General features: G+C 29.8%; 1 protein-coding gene across 2 annotated transcripts; it reads left to right on the forward strand.

The window, feature by feature from the left end:
* The first annotated feature begins 12,059 nt into the window (after positions 1–12,059).
* LOC101502447 (pseudouridine-5'-phosphate glycosidase) lies at positions 12,060–18,081 on the forward strand. Of its 2 annotated transcripts, XM_004516856.3 has the most exons (12): positions 12,060–12,199; positions 12,298–12,647; positions 13,072–13,154; positions 13,809–13,868; positions 13,982–14,042; positions 14,672–14,778; positions 14,862–14,939; positions 16,028–16,073; positions 16,163–16,283; positions 16,434–16,519; positions 16,747–16,828; positions 17,673–18,081. In XM_004516856.3, the coding sequence occupies exons 2-12, from the start codon at positions 12,359–12,361 to the stop codon at positions 17,689–17,691; spliced, it is 1,032 nt and encodes a 343-aa protein (XP_004516913.1). In that variant the 5' UTR covers positions 12,060–12,199; positions 12,298–12,358; the 3' UTR covers positions 17,692–18,081. The 2 variants fall into 2 exon arrangements, with proteins under 2 accessions (XP_004516913.1, XP_073226625.1); XM_073370524.1 differs by having other exon boundaries at positions 12,146–12,647.
* Positions 18,082–24,680: the final 6,599 nt, after the last annotated feature.

A 24,680-nucleotide genomic window follows, 5' to 3' on the forward strand; every position in this document is an offset into this window, starting at 1 on the left:
ATGACTCATTTGACCGTTTTATATATTAAAAAATAGATTAATTAATATATAATATCAGTGTAAAGTTTTTTACCCGACAATCAATCATCATTTGTCTAATAAATCAAATAAAAAGTTGAAAAATGGAAGTTATACAACTGTATTAAGTGTTCGCAAGTATGATTGGTTGTCAGTATAAAGTTTTTATTCTCTTAAAAATACAAATAAACTAAAGATATGATATTTTTACTAAATTATTCTTATCAATCAATTGCAAGTGTGCAAGTAGACACAATCATATCACATAAGAGTTGAATGAGGTGATTTGAATGGACAACAAACCTCATTTCTCTAGATGTTGAGATATGTTAAAAAAAACATATTATGTCAAATTATTTTATCCTTAAATTTTAAATTTTTAACACCATTTTTAGACTCTTGTAAAATCCAAAGTAAATGGTAAGGATATTGCTAAGCGGAACAAGTCAATCATCTAAAAAAAGTAGGTAATTGATATATATCGTAATAGGAATGTTATGGACACCCACGTAGTAAATGTTTTACTATTTAAGCATAGTTAATCATTAATTAACTTAATTTTACGATGTTTTATATTCAAATACAAAAATTGCAACAAGTCAGAAAAAATGAGATTATTGGACCTATCAATATGTCGGTCACCAAAACAAGGCCTTGCAAAATCAAGACTTCGAAAGTCTTCCCCTAAAAAGGGTTGTGCACCTACTTCTCGATTTTTACAGTGTCTTAAAATATTTGTAGAAACAAATATGTCTACGGATGTCGACATGTGTGAAATATCATTGGAGAAACGTATTTTTGGCGTTTCTTATGTAGAAAATATTAGTAAGGAGCAAATGATAGAGTTTTTAAACATCAAAAAATAAGTACTTCTGTTATCGCCATATATAAGATATTCCAAATAACTTTAGATGAATGAATTATTTTTTTGTATAAATGAACCAGTGACCTAAGTTTATATTTTTATTCAAGGTACTTATATAAAAAATTGGTGTGCCCGCGTCAATTGTTCAACAAGTTCTCCTTCATATCTCCCCATCTGATATCCATGTTTAAAATTGATTCAACTTGGGTCAAAGATTATGTAGTTGATGTACTGGTGAACAATAAAAATCATCTAGATAAGTTTATTATATCATATAATTATGGGTTAGTTTTTCTTTCAAATTTAATTTATGGTATATTATTTTCTCTCTTTGCATTTGATTTGCTTATTGAATATTTTTAGGATGCATTGGGAGTTTTTTTTTTTTTTTATCAAAAGTATTAGTCCATTTTAAACTTTTTTCTCGTATATTTAGCCCAACTCAATTAACCTAATAAGTAGTTAATTTTAGAGTTGGTAAATAATTACTTACCAATTCACAAAATATTAGAGGACTTTAATTGTTAAGATTTTATGGTTTCATAATTTTAGTTTCATGTTTTTAATAGTTTGTGAATTGGTATGGTGGAGTCATTAACTTTTTATGGCATGTTGTATAACTTTGAATGATGAATCGTGAATGTTTGAATGATAATTTCTATATTTTTCTTTGACTCATTAATTTTATATGTTAGTTTCCTTTAATGGTCTTTAATTTTATTTTTCTATAGTTTTTTATGAATTTATGAATTAATTAAAAAAATCAAAAAGTTGACTAGGTGGCTCACCTTATACAAGAATAGGGTAAGATTTTCAACCCATTAACACTAGTTGGTCCGCTCCTTTTTAGATGGATAATGATGGGGCTGAGCAAGGCAGAGCAAGTTAGCCATATTTTTTCATCTCTATATGTAAAATACTTATGTTTTTATGAAGGCAAAGATCAAGGAAAGTGATCAAGTTGCAAACTAAAAAAGAAGTCAACAATCAAGTCAACTATGATCAATATGCTAGAAGTCTTATAATGTAAGGTACATGATGCAATCTAATATTATTATATTTCAAATGCACATGAGAACCTTCTATTTTAGCATATGCATCAAAAGAATTTTAAAAGTGTCAAAATGCATGAACAATGTTTGAAAATCAAGTTTTTGACATAAATCAAAGTTGTATTCGACTACAACATGATGTAGTCGAATACAGACTCAAGTCAATAGCAAAAACTGAATATATGTATTTGACTACGAGATGGTGTAATCGAATACAAAACCAAGTCAATGGTAAACTTCAATCATCTGTATTCGACTACAAGGTGTCGTATTCGCATACAAGGTTAAATTTTTCAAATAAAACTGAACATTACAGAGGTGTATTCGACTACACTCATGATGTAGCCGAATACAACTACGAAACAATGCAATTTCTCAGTTCAGATTCAACTTGGATCATTGCATATGTTCATCAAACCTCTAGGAATGATTGCCACTGATCTAAAGTGATGTCTAAGGAGTATAAATACTTCATAGCTTTAAATTTAACGAATCAATGATTTCCAAATCTTTTCATCAATCTTAGAACAACTTTGAACAAACTTTCTGAAGTATATTGATTTATTCAAAGTCTTAGTTTCATATTTCAAGTACATATTTTACATTTTCATATCATTGAGAAATGTTCTTTATTGTACCTGAAATTATATTAGATTGTTATCATTGTACTCAATCGTTATACACTTTTGATTTCAGTCAAAGTCATTATTGTAAATCATTCAAGTTATTGTGTAAATTGAGGAAAATTGTGTACTTTCTTCAAGTGTTGTAATCTAAGATAGTGGTTTTCTATCTTAGGGTGATTGTTAGAAGTTTGTAACAGAAGTCTTAGAGTTAGACTTGTACTTACTCTAACAAATAGTGAAAAATCTCTTGTGGTGTGCAAGAGGACTATATGTACCATTGGTTGTAAGTGAAACCAGAATAAATTGTTGTGTTCTTTATTTTTTGGCCATGCATTTACATTTTTCCATACACTAATCCTAAATAGAAAAATAATCCACTAAGTCTCTAAACCAGAAAACTTATATACACCTAATTCACCCCCCCCCCCCTAGATGAGCCTCTGTACTAACAATTGTTGAATTGATTATGGACATACAGAAAATATTTTCTCATCTTACCAACCACTTGACGAAGGTTGGTAAGATCTTCATTAATGATGAATTGAACCTCAAAGTTCTAAGATCATTAACAACGGCTTGACAACCTAAAGTAACGACAATTTTTAAAAAGAAAAGCCTATCAAAGATGTCTCTTTCTGCACTTTTCAGAAAACATCAAGAACATGAAATTGAACTTCGAAGGCTAGAAAAGAATGAAAGTCAAGAAAAGAAGGCCAAAGAACATTGCCTTAAAAGCAGAGTCTAAAGAACAAATCAATGATGAGAATTCAGATGTAGATGAAAACATCACCCTCCTAGTAAAGAAACGATAAAACTTTTAAAATGAAAACTTTCAAGAAGAAGGATTTTTCCAATACAAGTCAAAACTTCACTTGTTTTGAGTATGGTAAACAAGGACACATAAAAGCGGAATGTCCAAATATTGTCAAGAAAAATGCTCTCAAGAAGAAAGAATTCAAAAAGGCCTATATAGCATGGGAAGACAATGAAGTCAGTTCATCCTCAAATACAGAACGTGACGAATGTGCAAATGTTGTTTTGATGGCATCACACCAATCCGACGAAGAAGAAGAGGTTAGAAACAAAGATTCTTCTCATAATAATGATGCTAGTAGTGAATTGATTATTGAGTGTAATGATGTTCAAAATGCAATAAAAGAATTACTTATGGAATGTAAAATTTTGTACAAAATAGTGTCAACTCAAAAGAAACAAATTTCATCTCTTAAAGAGAAAATTGACACTACGGAAAAAGATTCTGAAAAATAAAAAAAAAAATAATTTACATGCAATAAGTGTGATTCTCTTTCTTTTAAAATTGTCCAATTAAATAGAGTCATTGGCAGATTTGAAAAGGGACAAGTTGGATTGGAAAATGTTCTTAATATAGAAAGATATTCCAATAACAAGAGTGGTCTTGGTTACTCAAAATTTGATAAACCAAGTATAAACAAAACCATCTTTGTTAAGGCAAGTGATCAATCCAACAAAGAGAAAGCTATAATTATGCAAAAAGATCATCATTACTATAAGAAGAATTTTGTTCAAAACAAATTTCATATACCTATGTATAGAAGTAAATCTACTCCTACATGCTTTTATTGTGGTCTAAATAACCACATACCTAATGCTTGTCATTTTAGGAAATTTGATGTTCCAAATGGGCATTATGCGTGGGTCAAGAAAGACACTGATCCTCAAGGACCCAAAGCACCTTGGGTACTTGACAAATTATGACCTTGTTTTGTAAGTATGCATACAAAGTACCTCTAATATGTGGTACTTGGATAGTGGGTGTTCAAAACACGTGACAGGTGACAAAACAAAATTTTCAACTCTAACTCTTGAATCAAAAGGCTATGTGATCTATGGAGATAACAACAAGGGTAAAATTTTGGGCATTGGAAAAGTTGGTGAAGTCTAACTTGTGTAAATGATCCATATGGATATGTGCAAATCTTTTATGCCATAGCCATGCATCATTGTTCTCACTTACCATAAGACATTTTATTTTCAAGGATAAATCATCAAGATTAATTATAAAAATATTTTTAAAATGCATACCAACAAAATGGATTTCATTTGATACCTCATTTCGGATAATGCATTAATCTTTGTTGAAAGCTATTTTGTAACCCTTGTCACAAAGCAGACTAATGCTAATAAGATTATGCTTTTGACAAGCATGATCTTGTTGTAGGCTTACCAAAGATGAAATTCATTAAGGACAAATTATGTGATGTTTGTCAAAAGGGTAAGAAAACTAAGGTTTCCTTCAAACCCAAGAATATTGTATCAACTTCAAGACCACTTCAATTGATATATATGGACTTGTTTAGTCCATCAAGAACTAAAATTCTTGGTGGAAATTCATATGGACTGGTAATTGTTGATGATTTCTTAAGGTTCACTTAGACCTTATTTTTAGCAAATAAAAATGAAGCTTTTAAAGCATTTAAAAATTATGTTAAACTAGTCCAAAATGAACAAGAAACCAAAATTATATCAATAAGAAGTGATCATGGAGGAGAATTCCAAAATGCTTCTTTTGTAGAATATTATGAAGAAAATCGAATCTTCCATAACATTTCTGCACCAAGAACACCTCAACAAAATGGAGTTGTTGAGAGAAAGAATAAATCATTAGTGGAACTTACAAGGACCATGCTAAGCGACTCAAGTTTACCAAAATACTTTTGGACAAATGTTGTAAGTACAACTTGTTATGTATCCAACCGAGTAATAATTAGACCAATCCTAAAGAAGACTCCATATGAACTCGATAAAAGTAGAAAGCCCAATATCTCTCACTTTCACATATTTGGATGTAAATGCTTTGTGCTAAATAATGGTAAGGAAAGTCTTATAAAATTTTCATAATACTTATTTGTTTAATTAATATATTTTGTACTATTTCATATATTTCAAACATAATCTATCAGTGTTATTTTGTAATGTTAATTTTTAGAATATTATTCGTTATATTTTGCTTCTATTTTGTTACTTAAATATAACTTTATAGTAATAATATTAAACTAATATTTTATAATTGTAATTTGAATAAACACAAAAATTGATATATTTTAAACAACATTAATTGGATCATATCAAATTTTTTAAAATGTCTTTCAAATCAAATTGAACTACGACTATTTAATTTTTAGATCAAATAACATTTACCTTATAATCAATCAAAACCGCACGATAAATACCACTAATTCATAGTTCAAATTATGTTAAATTTGGTCAAATCTATTATATATCTTACATAATCAATTTCCTTCATTTTAGATTTTTCATAAAATATTTACATTTAGTTTTAAATATATGTATCAAATAAAATTTTTATTTTATAGATTTTAAAAACTAACTTACCAAATAATTTTTTTCATTTTCTCATCTCTAAAATAATTTTTAGAAATAGAATTGTCAAACAAATATTTTTAAAATTTTATTCTTAAAAACACTTTCTTAAAATTAATTTATAAAATAGTTTTCAAAAATTAAAAAAAAAACTCAATTAAACAAGCCCTAAATCTCTAAAAACCAGAAAATTTATATACATCTAATTTATCCTCCCCCTTTTCTTTTAGGTGCGCCTCTACACTAACATTATATTTAAAACTAGAATCTTCTCGGATAGAATTAACTTGAGAGATAATATATATATATATATATATATATATAAACCAAAAACTAGCCGGAGTAACTATGCAACCATATCATCATCATTTATGTTATCTTTTCTTTTATAATATAATTTAGAACTACAATAAATAAATTTTTTCCCCGCAATAGCATTCGTGTAATTTTTGCTTAGTATATCACATTTAATCTTCACATGTTCTACTATAATGACTGCAGATATTTTTGGGAATGGGTACAAATGTACAAATACCCCTACACAAATAATTAAATTGAAAAATTATAAATTAGTTTACAAAACCGACATTTAGACACAATGTTTTATAAAATAAAATTTTATGTTTAGTAAAATTGATGTTCAAAAGTATTATGGAATAAAAAAATAATTATGTAAAATTTGTAGTTGAGTTTTACACGATCAATTTTTAAAAAGATAATATTGTACACTAACTTTTACCGAAATAATTTTTCTTTTGTAAAACTCAACTTCATATAATCATTTAGTATTATAATCTTACAATGCCAATAAGTGTTCTTTGGCACCAAAACTATTCCTTCAAAAATAGAAAAACCACATGTGATATCATGTAATAGACTCAAAATTAATAGTGTGATATCATGTGTAATTATAATTATTTTTTCAATATTGAGATCATAAATTTGAAATTATAATTATAATTAATAGTGTGATATCATGTAACTTTTACCGAAATAGAAAAACCACATGTGATATCATGTGTAATTATAATTATTTTTTCAATATTGAGATCATAAATTTGAAATAATTTTTCTGTCCCAAGGCAATGTAAGGCTCAAGGCATAATAAAGAATCAACCCTAGGGAAAATGTGAAAAAATTTCTAGTCAATAAGAAAGATAACAACTATAGTCATAATCATTATTGTTGCATTGACACCAAAAAATTTAAGTTACTCTTCTTTCTCAAGGTAGAGCAAGGTTCAAGTTTTATAGATGCAACCATAATCATTATTTTTGTATTGAGATCACAAATTTGAAATAATTTTTTTTTTCAAAGCAGCGCAAGGCTCAAGGTATAAATATGCAACCATTGAGAAAGTGTGAAAAAAAAAATTATGGCCAATAAGAAATATAGGATGTGCAAATAATCATTCATGCATTGAAACCACAAATTTAAAATAAATTTTCTTTCCCAAGTCAGTGTAAGACTCAAGGCATAAAAATGTAACCATTGAGAAAGTGTGAAAAATATTTCTAGCCAATAGAAAAAGTATCATGTGCAACCATAATCATTATTCTTGCATTGAGATCACAAATTTAAAATAACTCTTCTATTACAAGGTAGCACAAGACTTAAAGTAGATAGATGCAATCATTGAAAAAATATATATCAAAAAAAATTTGGCTAATAAAAAATATAACATCTGAAATTATAATTATTATTATTGCATTGAGACCAAAAATTTGAAATACCTTTTCTTTTACAAGAAAGTACAAGACTCAATGTATACATAATTTGTGTACCCAAGATTCACTCCTTTCTTCATCATCTCAATTTTCTTAAAAATATCTATTAAATCTTCTTTCATCGTTGAAATATAAATTATTGTTTAATTAAGAAAGTTGATATCAATATAATATTGCAAATAGAAGATTATAAACTAATAACCATTTGTTGTTTGTATAATTATGGTAATGGTGGTTCTTTGATCAAACAAAATCATAATCTTTTTCATTTTTTTTTTACTACCCTCTATTGGAGGCAATTTCAACAAGAAATTTGAGTTATGATGTCCAGTACTACAACATCTCTAGTAATCACGTCAGCTGCACCATAGAATAAGAAAACATCGAGGAAATGCAAAGTTGTGATCACAAGAGCTTTCTCTAGATTGAATACAGCAACTGATTAAGCATTGACTTAAGAAAGTGACACTTAGTATATGATTTGCAATTATTTCTTCATTGTTGAAGAAAATTACACCATTGTGTTGTATGGTGATGCAATTTCTAATTATTATAACAGCATGATATAAACTAGTTTTGCTGTTATAGAGTCCTTGGGTTTTTCCCTATTTAATGTATGTTAAATTTTCAAATAACGAAGTTAAATGGAGACAGAAGTTATATTATTGTACATACCAACTTGGGAAAATTTTAATTGTATTTCAGTTTTTTCTATTTTATTTTAGTGTTAAAATAATTTTTTATCTCTATCAAGTTTAAAAATTTCATTTTTTGTTACCGTAAAAAAATCACAATTTTTAATCTTTACAAATTTATTCTACAATCATTTTTAGTCCTTGTTGAAATGAAACATGTTTATATATCCTTTAATTTTTAAACTTTTGAATAATAAAAATTTAGAACGTTTTAACTTTAGATGAATTAAACACGAATTTATAAAAGCCCCCAATTCAAAATAAAAATAACAAAAATATGGATCTAGAAATCGAATTTTGATATTACTTTTTGTGGATGAACGTTTTATAATGTTATAAACATGTATACCAAAATATCATTCAAAACTATAATGTTGATAGTCCAATAAAGACTAAAACTACTTGCAAAATAATTTTTTAGAGGCTTAAAAATGTGATTTTCTTTAAAACGATTAAAAACAAAATTTTAAAATATTTTAGTATTAAAAATTTATTTAACCTTATTTGGTGGTATATATTAGATAAGTATTTAGCTTGTTAACATTTTCCATATATTATATAATCTTTGATATGTAATCTTTTGTTCAAACAATGAATTCACTTAGTCAGAGTAGTTGTATTGTTTATGTAATGTTTGGGTTTAATGCATATCTTAACCATCACTTTATTATGTAATCTTTCATATGTTGAGGATATGTTGCACATCTTGAACAAAAAGAAGATGAAATTAATGATGAAAGTTGCACAAATAAATTTCATAACGTGTTTATCACACTAAACTTTAGGTTTGATTCGCCACCACCAATCTATGAACATTAGATTCAAATGGATTAACCGACGAATCCCCTTCAAAATACTTTGAAATTCTTGAAGTGAATTGCATATTCACATCATACCTATCGATCAATGATAGTTTACAGAATAAAATTCATTCATTTACTCTCATGTACTAGAGAAAAGAAGAAATAACTCATAAATATTTTTAACATAAATTTGATTCATGTAAATATGAAAAATTGTGTTCTAATTTTTGTGTCTAAAATGTTTTTATTTATAGAGAAACTTATACTTATTCATGAAGGAAAACAACTCTTGAAAAAGTTTATAACCCTTGGTAACTTAAAAAATGCATTGATGCTAACAAATGCATTAATCTAAAGCATTGCAACCATTTGACCAATTGATATATTAAGTTATTTAATTTTATTATATCAATATAACTACTAGAGAATTTCAAATATATTTCTAAAATTCCCATGTGAGAAAGAATAAGGAAGAAAATTGAAGTTGATTCTAATTCTACTTTTGTATTCGATGCAAAATCAAGATCAAGCATTTGTGTTTACTCAATTAATTACCGCAATTTTGGCTTCAAATTTGTCTAATCTGTTGGATCATGCGGTGACTCATATCCAGCTTTGTTTCCAATTGGAGTTTTTGGGATTCTATGAGTACATTGAAGGTGCTTACATATGAGTTCTTAAAATGTTATGAAGAGTTGAGATTGATTCCTCAAGTTGAACATGGCTGATGAGTTCAAGACTAAGATCAATGTGCAAGTTCATTTAACAATTTGGTTTACAATTCTGACAGATTTGCAGATTTTGGCTTAGTTCTTATTTGCTGAAGTTCCTTTTGCACACCAAGCATTTGGGGATGTGCTCCATTTTAATAAAATAATTGTTGACTAACTTGCAACTAATCTTACTTATTTGCAAGTAATATAAACTAACTCTAATGGTCCTTTCAAGTTGTAATACATTTTCATATTTTTTACTTCGGATGAATTTTACGATTTAAAAAAAACAAAATATACGGATCAAAGGATTTTTTTAAAAATATCTAAAATATATTACCTAAGACATTTTGAATGTCGAAAAATATATTGGCTAAAAATTTTTGAATGTCGAAAATATATCTATAAATTTTTTTTATAAGATTTATTATTCTCTTGAAATAAAACAAAAAAATATTCTAATGCAATCTTATTTTTTATCTTTTGTATTATATATGTTGAATCGAGTCTACACTTTAATATTTTCTCTTGTTTTTTTTTTAATGAAATATAATATGCACTCCTTAGTCCTCTTGTGATTCAGTTAATTAGTTAAATGAACATTGTTAAATTAAATTAAATTAAATTAATCTAACTTACACTAAAATCAAAGTTGTTGATCCATAATTTTAAACTAATAATTATTTAAACAAATATAATTAATTAAAAAATAACTTAAGAAATTTAATAAATTAATTAAAATGGATTCAGATAAATATTAAAGTAGATTTTATGGAAGGTTTTTATTTTAATTCAGGGGTATTTTAATACTTTTAAAATAGTCAACGTTTTTTTTCTATATTTTTCTTATACCGATCAATTTATCAAATTTATTTTATTTCTCAATTTTCCTAGAGTATCATGTGTCGATGACAGATCCACGGAGGCTGACAGATCCGTGGAGGCACACTCCCGTAAAATTCAGAAGATAACTCATGAGATCATCTATTAAGGTACGCCAGTCATGACATATTTAAATTAATATTGAAATTTACTATGTCTCTTTCTGCTTATATGTTTGGATGTTGAAATCAATAAAATGTCTCTTTCTGCTTACATGTTATGTGATTTTATTTTTTTACATGCTATACCATATGATGTGAACACATTTGATTTCAAAATTAAGTCACTTTGGTTTAATTCTAAAGTTATTGTTAAATGATTTTGAAAAATGTGATTTTTATAGTCAAGCTAAAATAACAAAGAGTTCACATAAATATGTAGTTAGAGAATCTGAGTCTTTAGATTTATTACACTTTGATATGTGTGAACTTGATGAGACGTTACAAGTAATGAAAAATAAAAGTGAAACGTTTGACATGTTAAGGATCTTTGTAACTGAAATTTAAAATCAATTTAGTATAAAGATTGAGAGGTTCCAAGTATGATTCTAGTTTATTCAATGAGTTTTATAAATTGTCTTGAATTATACATGGAACAACTACACCATAATTACTTTGAAGTGAATGGTAAAGTTGAAAGAAGAAAAAAAGAATAGAACTCTTACTAAACTAGTTGTTGCTAGTATGTTTAACTCTAGTGCTTCACCTCATTGGTGTACGGAAAATATATTGTTTATTTGCTATGTTTTGAATAGAGTTCTTAAATCTAAAAACAAAACATCTTCTTATGAGATAGTGAAAAAAAGACAATCGAACTTGTCTTATTTTCAAACATGGGGTGGTCTGGCATATGTCAGAATCCCCGATCCCGAGCGAATTAAACTCACCAGTAGAGCCTATGAATGTGTATTCATTGGGTATGTGGTAAAGAACAAAGTATATATGTTTTATGACCTAAATGCAAAAGTGATCATAAAGTCAAATGAAGTTGACTTTTATGAAAATAAATTCCCTTTCAAATGGAGAAATAGTGGGGGCAGCGAACTAAGTCACGTTTCTGTAACTAGAAGCAGCAAACAATGTTCATTTAACTAATTAACTGAATCACAAGAGGACTACCCACGCCAAAATCAATTTCTAGCATATTGTTTGTTACACTATTTCCACATTCTAGTATTTCACCTAAAACTTGTGCCTTTTTAAATGATTTAGCTTATCGTTTTGTCTCTTGTAAAGCAGTTTGGTATGGTCGTTTTCTTATATTAATATCGTCACACCAATATCCACCATTTTAAAAAAGTTTGTCATGGTCATCTTTCTCCATCAACACACAAACCCACCACCGAGAATTGTGTTTGAGATGGCACAACACAATATAATCTGATGAAAAATTTAGAGACAAGGGTACAATGGGTATAACATAAAAAGTAGGTTTCTCTCCTCAACAAAAAACTAGGTAAAGTAATTAGGCAACCAAATTTTTACTGTTCGCTTTTCTTGGGTTTTCACAAAAAAAAAAAAAAAAAAACCCAAATTGCTATTCCGCTGCAACAGGTCACAGGTCATACCTGTGTTTGGCCGCCGTGTGCACCAACGCACGTCTCAGCAGGTGGTTATGACGTCTTCAGCAGCCTTGCGGCTAAGCAATCTTCGACGACACTTGGATTTGGGTGATACAGTGAGAGTGAATGGTTTTGAAGCGTCAATCACAGTGAAGGTAGGTTCAGAGGTTTCTGAAGCGTTATCACTAGGGCGTCCTGTTGTTGCTCTGGAATCTACCATCATTTCACATGGGATGCCGTATCCTCAAAATTTAGAAACTGCAAAAGAGGTTGAAGGTATTGTGAGAGACAACGGTGCAGTTCCTGCAACTATTGCAATTTTAAATGGCATCCCTTGCATAGGTATCTTTGCCTACTCTCTCCATTCAATCACTAACCATCTCATTTTTTTTTATCATTAACTTTAACCTCAAAGAAGAATGATCGAGTCATTGCTTCCCCCTTTTCTAATCAAATTCTTCTCTTCTTTCCTATCTATTGATATTGTATTTCAAATGAATGCTTCCAACTTTCAGGGCTGTTAGATATAGTTAGAGTTGTTTTAAGGTGATTAGAAGTTATTATGATTAGGTGGAAGTTGGTTATGTTAGTATCTTTAGGAACATTGTATAAAGATGTATCATATTCTTCATACTATCAACTTCAAGTTCAATTTCTCTCTGTCTTGGACTCAACCATGCTTCTTAACAACTTTTTTGTTGTATTTCTTAGTTTCAATTTGATAATTTTTCTGTTGCTCGCTTGTTTTATTTGAAATTTTGAATAGGTCTAAGTGTGGAAGAACTTGAAAGGTTAGCTACTCTGGGAACAAAAGCTCAGAAAACAGCTCGAAGGGATATTGCATATGTTGTGGGTGCTTTTGGTACTCTATGTATCCTCTTGCTAGTATCCATCATTTGTAGCCGACGTTTCACTCAAAAATTGAATTAAACTAATATTGTAGATTCTTATAAGCATTTGAGATTGCATTCTTGAATCTTGAGTAAACCAATGGTCTGAGATATTAAGTTTAGTTACTAAAATTTTATCCTTTTCACAAGCTAAATTTTGCATGATAGGTTGTATAATTTGTTATTCTCTGCTACTTCAAGTCTTGAAAATAGGCAAAAGAAGTACTCATATTGTTTGGTCTCAAAAATAAGCAAATATAACTAACTAACTTGCCCTCTACTTAATGATATCTATCCTAAAATACCCTTCAATTAATTTAAGTTTTATTTTCTGATGACTTTCTTATTCTCATCGAACAAGTTTCCTTGAACTACACTTTTAAGAATGCACTAATATTTTTATCAGCTCCAGAAGATTAATTTCATTTAACTAAATTTCTTTTTCAAATGATCTATATTAAACATCAAATTAACCATGAGAAGTGAATTTTCCATATTAATGCAATATTGACAGAAAAAATTAATACTTTTCCCTTGCACCTTCATAGTTTTTCACTGTTTCACTATGATTTTACATACTAATAACAATACCAATCTATCTTGTTGCTTTTAGGTGGCAAGAGGTGGAAATGGTGCTACTACTGTTTCTGCAACAATGTTTTTGGCTTCTATGGTAATTTTCTCGTATACTATGTCCATAGTTTCTTAATGTGATCGATCGGCGATATGGTTAGTCCCTTTATCATGTCATTTTGGTTTAACTGTATTTTTTAAAATTTTCTGCAGGTTGGTATTCATGTCTTTGTGACTGGTGGAATTGGGGGAGTTCACAGACATGGGGAACATAGTATGTTAACCTCCTATATCTTAATGAGAGAAACAATTGGTTTTCATAATGAATGCTGACAAATAGTTAGATGCAACATGTTCGGATCTAAATTTTAGAACCAAATGAATCAACCTTTGAATATTAACTTTTTATTTTTTCCTTGGCGGGACATAAATTTGCAAGATATACAACAGAGAGGGAAATATGGCCTCAGGAAAAGTTTGGCCTTTCACTGACGAGACCTTAAACACTTTTGTGTAGGCCAAAAATACTTGTTGTAACTTATTGTGCAACTGCAAATTATCCACGTCTACAATGCAGTATTTATATTTGGTCTTTTAATGAATTCTATGATATTTTCTTGTAAGTAAAGATCAAAGTTGCTCCTTTAACACAAGATTATATAAAAGGAACCAGTATATAATCTGAATTTATGTGTAGTACGGAAATGTTTTTGTAATACAATCTGCAAAGCTGCTCTTTTAATTGCACAGTTGAGCTGCATTGTTCAAAAGATATTTTCTTTCTTGTTGCCATCTAGAAACTTAAGAACTGAAAATTCTTTTTGTTTCTATTCTATGTTGGGGTTTCCAGAAATAAGACTAGTATTTTTACTGAGGATATCATTTTCATTTCTCTTTGGGCAGCTATGGACATATCTTCAGATCTCACTGAGCTTGGAAGAACACCAGTAGCAGTTATATGTGCCGGTGTAAAGTCAATATTGGACATTCCCAGGACCCTTGAATATCTAGTACGAAATTACGTTTGTGATAACATTACTGTTCTGCATGATTTATGGATTGAGCTTATATTCATTGTCATTATCTTGAATAGGAAACACAAGGAGTTTGTGTCGCTGCTTACAAAACCAATGAGTTTCCTGCATTTTTCACAGAATCAAGTGGCTGCAAGGTACTTTAAATTTTGGTTTGCCTAATGCTTTTTCTTAAGCTTGCTGTAAACTTGAAGTAACATCAAACGATGTTTAGATCATGTTTTCCTTTTCCCACCAGCATATAAATGCATTCACACACTGGATGTTAAATCTGCAAATTACGATCTTATTTTCCCCTTCATCTAAATAAAGTGGAACTACTCTCTCTTAATCTTGCTTTTTTGGGGTAACATGTTTATATTGAAAATTGAAAATAAATAAATAGTCCAATAGACAAACTCTCAATAGAGTTGAAATGATTATAGCATTCATTAACTTAGAAAACCTCTCAGAAGTCACGGTTCAAGCATGAAACAATTATTCTTTTCAATCGTAGCTGTCACATAACATGAATCATAAAGATTTTTTTGGGTATCAGTACCTTTTATATTCCTCCTTCGAAGATGCTCAACCTTGTTCTCTTGGTTTTCCTTCCCTCGGCCTCTCAATTGCACATGAGAACTATTATGCTGGTCTCCTATCTCCCTTGTATTCTATTCGACTGGTCCATCTCCTTTGCAAGTGATATTTTGAACTTATTGCCTGCTTTTTGTTGCTGTTCTGTGTGGCCACAATACAATGGATCAATTTATTATTAGTTTTTTTAATTTTGAAAAATAAAGATATTGATGTTGCTTGGAATCATTGTTAAAGCATCTCTTCAATTTAAATGTTAAAATTGTATGTTGCTAAATCATTTTTTTACTGTATGACTTGCTTTCTTTTTATATTTTGGTTTCAAGTTGTTGACTATATAACGAGTATTTTATTTTATAATTTAAATATCTAAATATTTGTAGTGTTTCATTATGTGAAAAATGCATTTTGTGTTATTTTATCAATTGATCATTCATAATACATTTCAACTCACTGGTTTCAAAATAGGCCTTGTGATTTGTGATCCAATTTGTGATTTTTAAACATGTTGTGGCTTATCATTATTACGGTAGCATTTTAAGATTTAATCTGATTGGAATGTAAACAGTTTGACTGTTGTATGATGTACTAACTACTAAAAAATAAGTTTAATTGACAATCTATTGTTTGGTCATGGCTTAATTTCTAGGTTCCATGTCGGGTAGATACCCCTGAAGATTGTGCTCGTTTAATAGGCAAGGGAAACATTCATTTTCATTTTTGGTGTAAATACATGTTTTAACAGCACCTATGTGATTTCTTCTAATTTTTATTCTTCTAGCAGAAGCAAACATCAAACTCAAGCTTGGATCTGGAATTTTGATAGGAGTTCCTATTCCTCAAGAACACTCGACTTCTGGACACATAATTGAATCTTCCATCAATAAAGCCCTTAAAGAAGCAAGGTGAACTTTTCTTGCTCTCCTTTCTTTCTATTTTTTATGACATTTATACATTAAGATTGCTTAGTGACTGGTTTAGTATTTGCTTTGTTACAATTAATATATTTAGTATTGGTTTCATTATAATTAAATTTAACTCTTTGCCACTTTTAGGGAAAAGAATATATCAGGAAATGCTGAGACTCCTTTCTTGCTTGCTAGGGTAAATGAACTCACTGGAGGTGTCTCACTTGCTTCAAGTATCCTCTTTTGAAAATTTTCAACAGTACATTATTATAAATTATAATATCAGCAATTGATTAATACTGTGCATTTTATATTATATTTTAATTTAATATAAAACTATTATTTATATTTTAAATTATATCTTAGTTTAAAATAAAACTATTATTTGTTAACATGATTTCAAACCACATCCTAATTGAATATTTGGCCTAATGTTCAATAATATCTTAACCATATTTAGACATTGCTCTTGTGAAGAATAATGCCCGTATTGGTGCTAAAGTTGCTGTAGCCCTTGCTCTGCTTAGAGAAAATAGTCAAAGGTAACCTTATACGTTCTTGATATGTGTTGACTTGTTCAGAAAGTATATTTTATGAATGAAACTGATCCTTACCATTGTGAACTATGAAAGTTCCTTAACATGATCCTCCAAAGGTTGATCCAGTCTCAAATATTATGTCTCATGTCTTCTCTATGCAATTTTTTTAGGCATTTGTTAGTGGTTTATTTGTCTTCTGTATCTTAATACTCTTTAAGCGTCCCAACCCATACCGGTGGGCAACACCTTCAGGGACTTTGCTGTGCCAGTTAGATTTGCTTTCGTATGGTAATTATGTATTGCCAAAATTATAGCATTCAAATTGTAGTATCTTCCATTTTATATTTTGGATATCCACCACACTCTCAGGACTGCAACTCAAAAATTGAAATAGTTTTAAACATATTCAAACATTTCAAATCTTGTTGTCATCAAAATTATTGCATGTTTGATGAATAGTTTCATTCCACGTTGATAAACCTATTTGAAAGGTTGGAGTTCCCTCTAAGAGGTCCTTTATTTGAACAAGAGAATTTGAATATTGTAAGTATGCTAATGTCCCTTGTTTCTAAAGTTTGCATGTTAGGCTGTTCCCTCATTCATTATATTTAAAGTGGACTAAGATCTCAACCTACCTAAATTGAAGTTTGTTGTACATTTAAGAGTCAAATTAACTTGAGAGGAAGCTTGAGGTTTTTAACCTTCAGTTTTTTATGGTGTGATGGTTTACCTGGGTTATTGAATTTTTTCAAACTTTATAAAGATTAAAGTATGACATATTTTATGTTTTAGAAACTCACGGAGTATTCTACTCACTCATTTTTTTATATGGATTTCATATTTACAGGAAACAAGAGATAGAGTAGCACAACGGAAGATAGGGTCCGTATAAAATGGACCAACAAAAAGATTGGTTCAAAGTAACCATGAGATTTAGCCTTTTGATTTATCACATCCACACCATTAAACCTTACACTCTTCATATGTAATCCCTTCCCCTCTCTTCACATATAAGAGACAGAAATTGTGAAGACGGGATCTTGCTTCTATTGTGATTAAGATTGAAGAAGATTTATGATTGTGAAATAGGAAAGATGCAGGTTTTCTGAAGGGAGAATAAAGATGAGATAGTAAAACAAGAGAATATTATATGGTATTATCGAGAGTACATCATAAGATTGTGAAGTCTACTTCATCTAATGTTTTTCACACATTTGTCCATCATGGACCAATACATCTAATGGTCCATTCTATAAGGTTTGAAGGAATTTTGAAAACATAAAATTATTTGATTTAAATGTCTTTAGTCTCTGCAAATATACTACTTTTTTATTTTAGTCCATGTAAGATTTTTTTTTGGATTTAGTCCTTGTAAAATAAGAGACAATCAGTTTTGATCCCTAAAAAAAAGCTTGTAAATTGCCATGACATGTGGGCCTATAAATATACACCAACACCATTTTTTATGATTTATTAAAAATTAAAATATTTTATATTATTAATTCTTAAATTTATTTATTGATCATTTAATAATTAGTGTTACTTTATAAAGAAAATATGAATAAAAATTAAAAGAAGGATTTAATGGTTTTTGGAAAATTCTTCATTCTTTTAATGTTAATTTGACAGTAGGGATCAAAGTCGATCTCGTCTTTGATTATGCATGAATTAAATCCAAACAAAAAATTTACAGGGTCTAAAATCAAAAAGTAGTATATTTGCAGGGACTAAATATATATTTAAACCAAATTATTTTAACACAAGTATTCATCACTATATCATTCTCTTATACTAGGAAAGAGAGATTGAGGAATAAGTGGAGAATAAGGGTTTTTTTTTCTTTCATTGTTTGGCATGAGAGAATGAGAAGAAAGAAAATTATAGTTTTTTTCCATCATTTTACGTTCAACTTTGTGGTTAATGACATTTAACATTGTTGTTAATTATGTTAAGGACCCTTCAAATATAGAAGCTTTGTTTGTTTATTATTTTGAAGATTTCTTCAATTCTAACAATACTTGTATGGTTAGAGATATCATCCTTCATCTTGTGGGTAATTCTATGAATGCAATGCTTACTAACTTGTCTAGTTTTGAGGAAATTAAAGATGTTGTTTTTGACATGAATTTAGATATTGCTTTAGGCCCTAATGGTTTTGGTGCTTTTTTCCTTCATGTTGCTTACTTTTATTATATCTAATATCATATCTCCTCATTAAATGGGCGCTATTCAAGGTAGATATATTGGTGATTGTATTTGTCTTACTTTAGAAGCTATTAATATGTTTTAGAGCATAAATTTTAATGAAACTTAGCTCTCAAGATTGATATACGAAAAGTCTTTAACATTATAGATTGAACTTTACTTATTAAAGTTTTGCAAGATTGTGGTTTTAACAACAAGTTCTATCATTGGATTAACATTATTCTCAAGTCTTCTAACTTTTCATATTAGTTAATTGTAAATTTGATGGCTTATATTTTTTTTGTCAAAAACGGGGTAGGGCAAGGAAACAGTGTCTCTTTTGTATTGCATTGCTCGAGTGACTTTTAGCAGAGTTGTATCTAAGTTGGTTGACTAGAGTTCCCTTTGTTTGATAAATGGTCCCAGAGACATTTAGGTTCCTTCACATGTTTTTGTATGCTGATGACTTGATGATTTTTTTGCAAGGTGTTCACTTATGTAAACATAAAATACAAAGGGTGAGTTATCCTATGGAGCTACCTAGGAGGAGCTTCAAGAATACTCTGAAATAACTAAGGAAAAAGTACACTATTAGAGATAAAATGAATATGCACATTCTTCCTCCTAACTGTCTCTTTTTATAGTCATCTCTTCTTGACCTAATGGGCCATTCTTTGGACGTCCAAGCCTATTAGGTTACATCTTTGAGATCCACACTACTTGCATGTACGAGTACTTCATCACATGGAGTTGGTTGCTCCTTCTCCATGCACCTTGTTCATACATATCACGTGGAGTTGGAGCACACATAGATCATGTCACTCGTCCGTCCCAGACGTGTGCCAATGCATATAACATTTTTTAAGAGGACCACAACTTTCACTTGGACAATAACTTGGTGCCGAACATACTTGTGTAGTTGAAATGAGGGTGGAGCTCAACATAACCTGAATGGTGGAGCTGAGCTCAATGGGGAAGCTGAGTTGGGTTGAGCTGAATGGTAGAGATGAGCTGGACTGAGCTGAATGGTAGAGCTAGGCTAGGTTGAGCTGGATGGTGGAGTTGAGCTAAATGACTGAGCTAAGTTAGGCTGAGTTGGATGGTGAAGCTGAGATAAGTTGGAATCAATGGTAGAGTTGAGCTGGATGGTGTAACTGAGCTAAATAATTGAGCTAAGTTAGGTTGAGTTGGATGGTGAAGCTGAGCTAAGTTGGGCTAAATGGTCAAGTTGAGCTAGATTGGACCTGAATGGTTGAGCTAAAATTGGTTATCGTGGAATGGCAAGGGTCACATGGTATGATCATCTATACCAGTCCACAGTCCACCAAATATTTGTTTCTTCTTGATGTGGATTTGAGTGCTTCCACGTGAGATTGAATATCAAATCAAGTGATTTCATCAAATAAAAAAAAAAAAAAAAGAAACAAAGATGAATTAGGTTGAGAAGATGAAGAATGCACCACATTCAAGGATGATTGATAAGTCAAATTAAACATGAATAAAACTAAAAACCATTATAAAAGTCTTGACTTGAAATATTCTTTGTTTTTTTCCTCCTAATTAGCTCATTTTAGGTCTTCATCATCACCTCATTCTTAGAAGAAATTTAACCTCAAATTTAGTTTAATCATAATCTTGAGGAAGAAAAAGACAAGTCAAAGACATGAAGAACAATGTTAACGCAACCACTAGGATCAAATGGAAATTGTGAAAAAACACCATATGTGCCAAGTAGGTGAAACACAACTCCACTTTTTGCATTTAACAATTCAACATATTTATTTTTAATATAATGAGTTTTCAAGATAGAGATAAAATTGTACCTCTTGAATTTTTACATTAAGTACCAATGTTACATTGCTTGCATTGGAATTGGTGATAGACAAAAAGTTACTTTGTATTTTCAAAGGCTACAAAGTAAGTTGAGTCTTATGGACATTCTTTTCATCATAAATCAAGGAAGGTTCTTTTTGAAACAAGGTAAACCCTTCAAGTTGAGACAAAATCTCAAATTAATGTTTTGATAATAATTAAACAAAAGGTAATTAAGACTTCTAATTATGATTCTAAGATTTTTGGTATTTAACATGTGTGTTTGAATGTGTTAATCAAAGATAGGTACCAAGCATTTCAAGATAGATCATATTAAAAAGAAGCAAGTTCATTTAGAGAAACGAAGAACGTTCTTGACAAAATTTTGTAAAATGAAGAACATTCTCCACATTTCCAAAATAACAAGAATGATCAGATTCTTAAACGAAAGACTAGTTCCATTATTTACAATCTGTTCCAGAATTTCACTAGAAATATACAAATATCATTTAAGTATAAGAATCACTCCAAAGAACAAAGGCAAAAGCCATGCTTCATTCTCCAAAATGAGCAAGCAATAAGTGCAAAAATGACAGATTGGACTGAACACCTCAGCTGTACTTTTTGAGCAACATGCACACGTGATACAAAGCAGGGAATCACTTCAGATAGCTGTCAAGCGAAGCTTAAAACTCAACACCCCTCAAAGCAGACACGAAGATCGTTCTTGCTTTGCAAGAACATTCCTCCTTTAAGGTTGATCTTATCCACTTACTAACACATGACAATTGGACCATTCTCAACGACAAAATGAGTTGTCATAAGCCTTCTTAAAGTCTATAAAAGAAGCCTCAAGATGAAGGATATATCAGAGCTTCAAGTGCAAAGCAATACATCACTCATACAATCATATTCAAAGTCTCTTAAGCTTCTCAATCACTTCAAAGATTTAGTTATGTTCTTAACTTGATATCAGAATCATTTTTACTGAGTTCTAAATTCTAGAGTCTAACCTCAAACATGAGTTGAGCATATTCAAATTCTACCAATCTCTTTATATCATCACTTTGTAACTTAAGAATATATTGTTGAAATAGTTTGAGTAATTTGTAAAAATCCTTTTATGATTAAAAGGTAATGTGTAAAAATCCTTTCTGAAGATTGAAAGGTAACCTTTGGAAATACTTTCTAGGTTGAAAGGTAATACTTTGTAACATATCAAGATAGATCTGTAAAAGCTATGTGAAAACCAAAAACGGTGTTGTTTTGAGCACTTAGTGAAAAATCTCACAATTGTGAGTACTGGACGTAACCCGTGTTTGGGTGAACCAGGATACATCTCTGTGTAATATTTCTTTCCTTATCTCTATTTACTTTTTATCTTATAATCTTATATTATATAGATACATTATAATTTTGTGTTTTTCCTAATCAAGAACGTTATTCGTTTATAACCAAGATCAATCTTGAGTTAGATACTTTGAGTTTTTAACAGGAATTTTAAAAAAGTGACAATTACAATTCAAACTCCCCTTCCTTGTATTTGACAATGTTACTTCACTTCAAACCAATTAGGAGTATCATATGAATGTTTAAAAGATTTGCAAATAACAGAAAGAGTAAGGATAGGTGTAGTAGTGCAATTATCAACTAATTCCACATGCAAACATTTACGCTTCAAAGAAAATTTCAAAAGGCTAACTTTATTTTTAACACAAGAGTAATTATTCAAGTTAGCAAACAAATATTTCTTAAGAATCACAATACATTCTTCAAAAAATTTGTCATGAATCAAATTTACTTTAGTAAGCACAATAACACATTTATCAAGAAAGTCATTCAAGTCTTGGCTCATAACTCTCAAATCAAGTTTAGAAGAATAATATGAATTAAACACTTGATGCATCATGGTTTGAACTTTCAAATGGGGCTTATGAAAATAACACAAGTTAGGCATTTCAACATGTATATTTGCAAACTTATCAAGCATAGGAGGAAGACATTTATCAAATAATGTAAGACAAACAGAAATTAAAGTATTTGAAGAATTAAAGTTGCTGAGATTCAAATCAAGATTTCTTTTGCAAGCTTCCTTTTAGGAAACCTTTGGCCAATAACCTTTAACTTCAATGGATTGTGGGAATTCCTCTTTTGGAGATATATCTCTAAGCTTTTGAACATAAGAATCAACGAAGTTAGGTAAATAGTTAAACTCAATTTCTTGCTATGTGCCTCTCAAATTTTGTTCCACTTCATCTTTCTTTTCTTTAGTTTTCACTTTCTTTCTCAAAGCAAACTTATTTTTTCCTTTTCCACTTTCTTTTCTTTGATTTTCTCTTTGCCTCTCAAGGCTAGTTTCTCTACTTTTCTTGCCTCTTTTGCATATCAATTTTCATAAAGATATTTCACATACTCTAGATCCAATACATAATCTCTAATATAATAATGATATGAATACTTCTCTCTCTTTTTTTTCTTTCTTTTTTTCTTGATCCTCATTTTTATATTTTACATGTCTTTTCTCTTTTGCATATCTCATATCATACCTCTCAAAATTCCTAAGCCTCCTTACTTTTTCTCTATTTCTCCTTTCATACATCCTTTTCTCCTCACCATAATCTCTATATCTTCTTTCTTTTTCTCCATTTCTTCTATTATACATCATTTCCTCCTCACCAAAATCTTTATATTATCTATCTTTTTTGCTATTTTTCTTTTCATACTAAAGTAAAAATGTCAATTATAAGGAATGAGGTTTGAATTATAATTGTCCCTTTTCAAAAATTCCTCTTAAAAACTAAAGTGTTTAACTCAAGATTGATCTTGGTTACAAATGAATAACGTTATTGGTTAGTGGAAAGAAAACAACAATATTAACATATCAATATAAACACTGATTATAAGACAAAAAATAAATAAAGATAAAAAAATACAGATCACACAAGGATATATCCTGGTTCGCCCAACACGGGTTACATCTAGTTCTCACAATTGTGAGATTTTTCACTAAGTGCTCAAAGAATGAACGATCTTGGTTTTCACATAACTTTCACATATCAATCTTGATTTATCACAAAGTTCTACCTTTCTACTTAGAAATGATTTCCACGGGTTACCTTACACTATTTCAGAAAATATTTTATAAGCTACCTTTTAAATCATTAAAGGATTTTTACAAACTACTCAAGCTATGTCAACAATATAACCTTGAGTTACAAAGTAATAATTTTTTAGATTGTTAGAATCTGAGTATGCTTAGCTCGTGTTTGAGAATAGATTCTAGATTTTAGAACTCAGTTAGTACTGATTCTAATATCACACTAAGAACATAACTGAATGTTTGAGAAGCTCAAGAGGATTCAAGTATGATTGAATAAGTGATGTTTTGCTTGACACTTAGAGCTCTGATTTGTTCTTCATCGTGAAGCTTTGTTTATAGGCTTTAATGGAGCTTATGACATCTCATTTGGCCGTTGGAAATAGTCCAGCTGTAATGAGTAAGTGAATGGATAAGATCAACCATAAAGCAAGAACATTCTTGCTGAAAACACGAATGTTCTTGTGAACCAAGAATGGACTTCGAATTTGTCTTGAGATGAGTTGATTGATGTTCGGATCTCAACAGTTGTCCGAAGTGATCCCATACCTTGAATCACGTGTGCATGTCTGTTTGAAAGTACAACAGTAGTGTACTTTCCAGCCTGTCAGTTTTGTACTTGCACTTGATTAACTTGGAGAATGATCTTGCTTTATTTATTTTGTGAAGCAAAATGTTTTGCCTTCGAATTCTGGAGTAATTCTTGCTTAGATTAATCCTTGTATATTTCTGATGAAGATATGAAATGGATTACAATTCCTG

The sequence above is a fragment of the Cicer arietinum genome, chromosome 6 (assembly GCF_000331145.2).
Source record: "Cicer arietinum cultivar CDC Frontier isolate Library 1 chromosome 6, Cicar.CDCFrontier_v2.0, whole genome shotgun sequence".
NCBI lineage: Eukaryota > Viridiplantae > Streptophyta > Magnoliopsida > Fabales > Fabaceae > Cicer > Cicer arietinum.

Coding starts and splice junctions, on each gene's coding strand:
- LOC101502447 (XM_004516856.3), top strand. CDS start 12,359: ATGACGTCTTCAGCAGCCTTGCGGCTAAGCAATCTTCGACGACACTTG. Junction 14,043..14,671: donor TCACAGACATGGGGAACATA/GTATGTTAACCT, acceptor CTCTTTGGGCAG/CTATGGACATATCTTCAGAT. Junction 14,779..14,861: donor CCAGGACCCTTGAATATCTA/GTACGAAATTAC, acceptor TATCTTGAATAG/GAAACACAAGGAGTTTGTGT.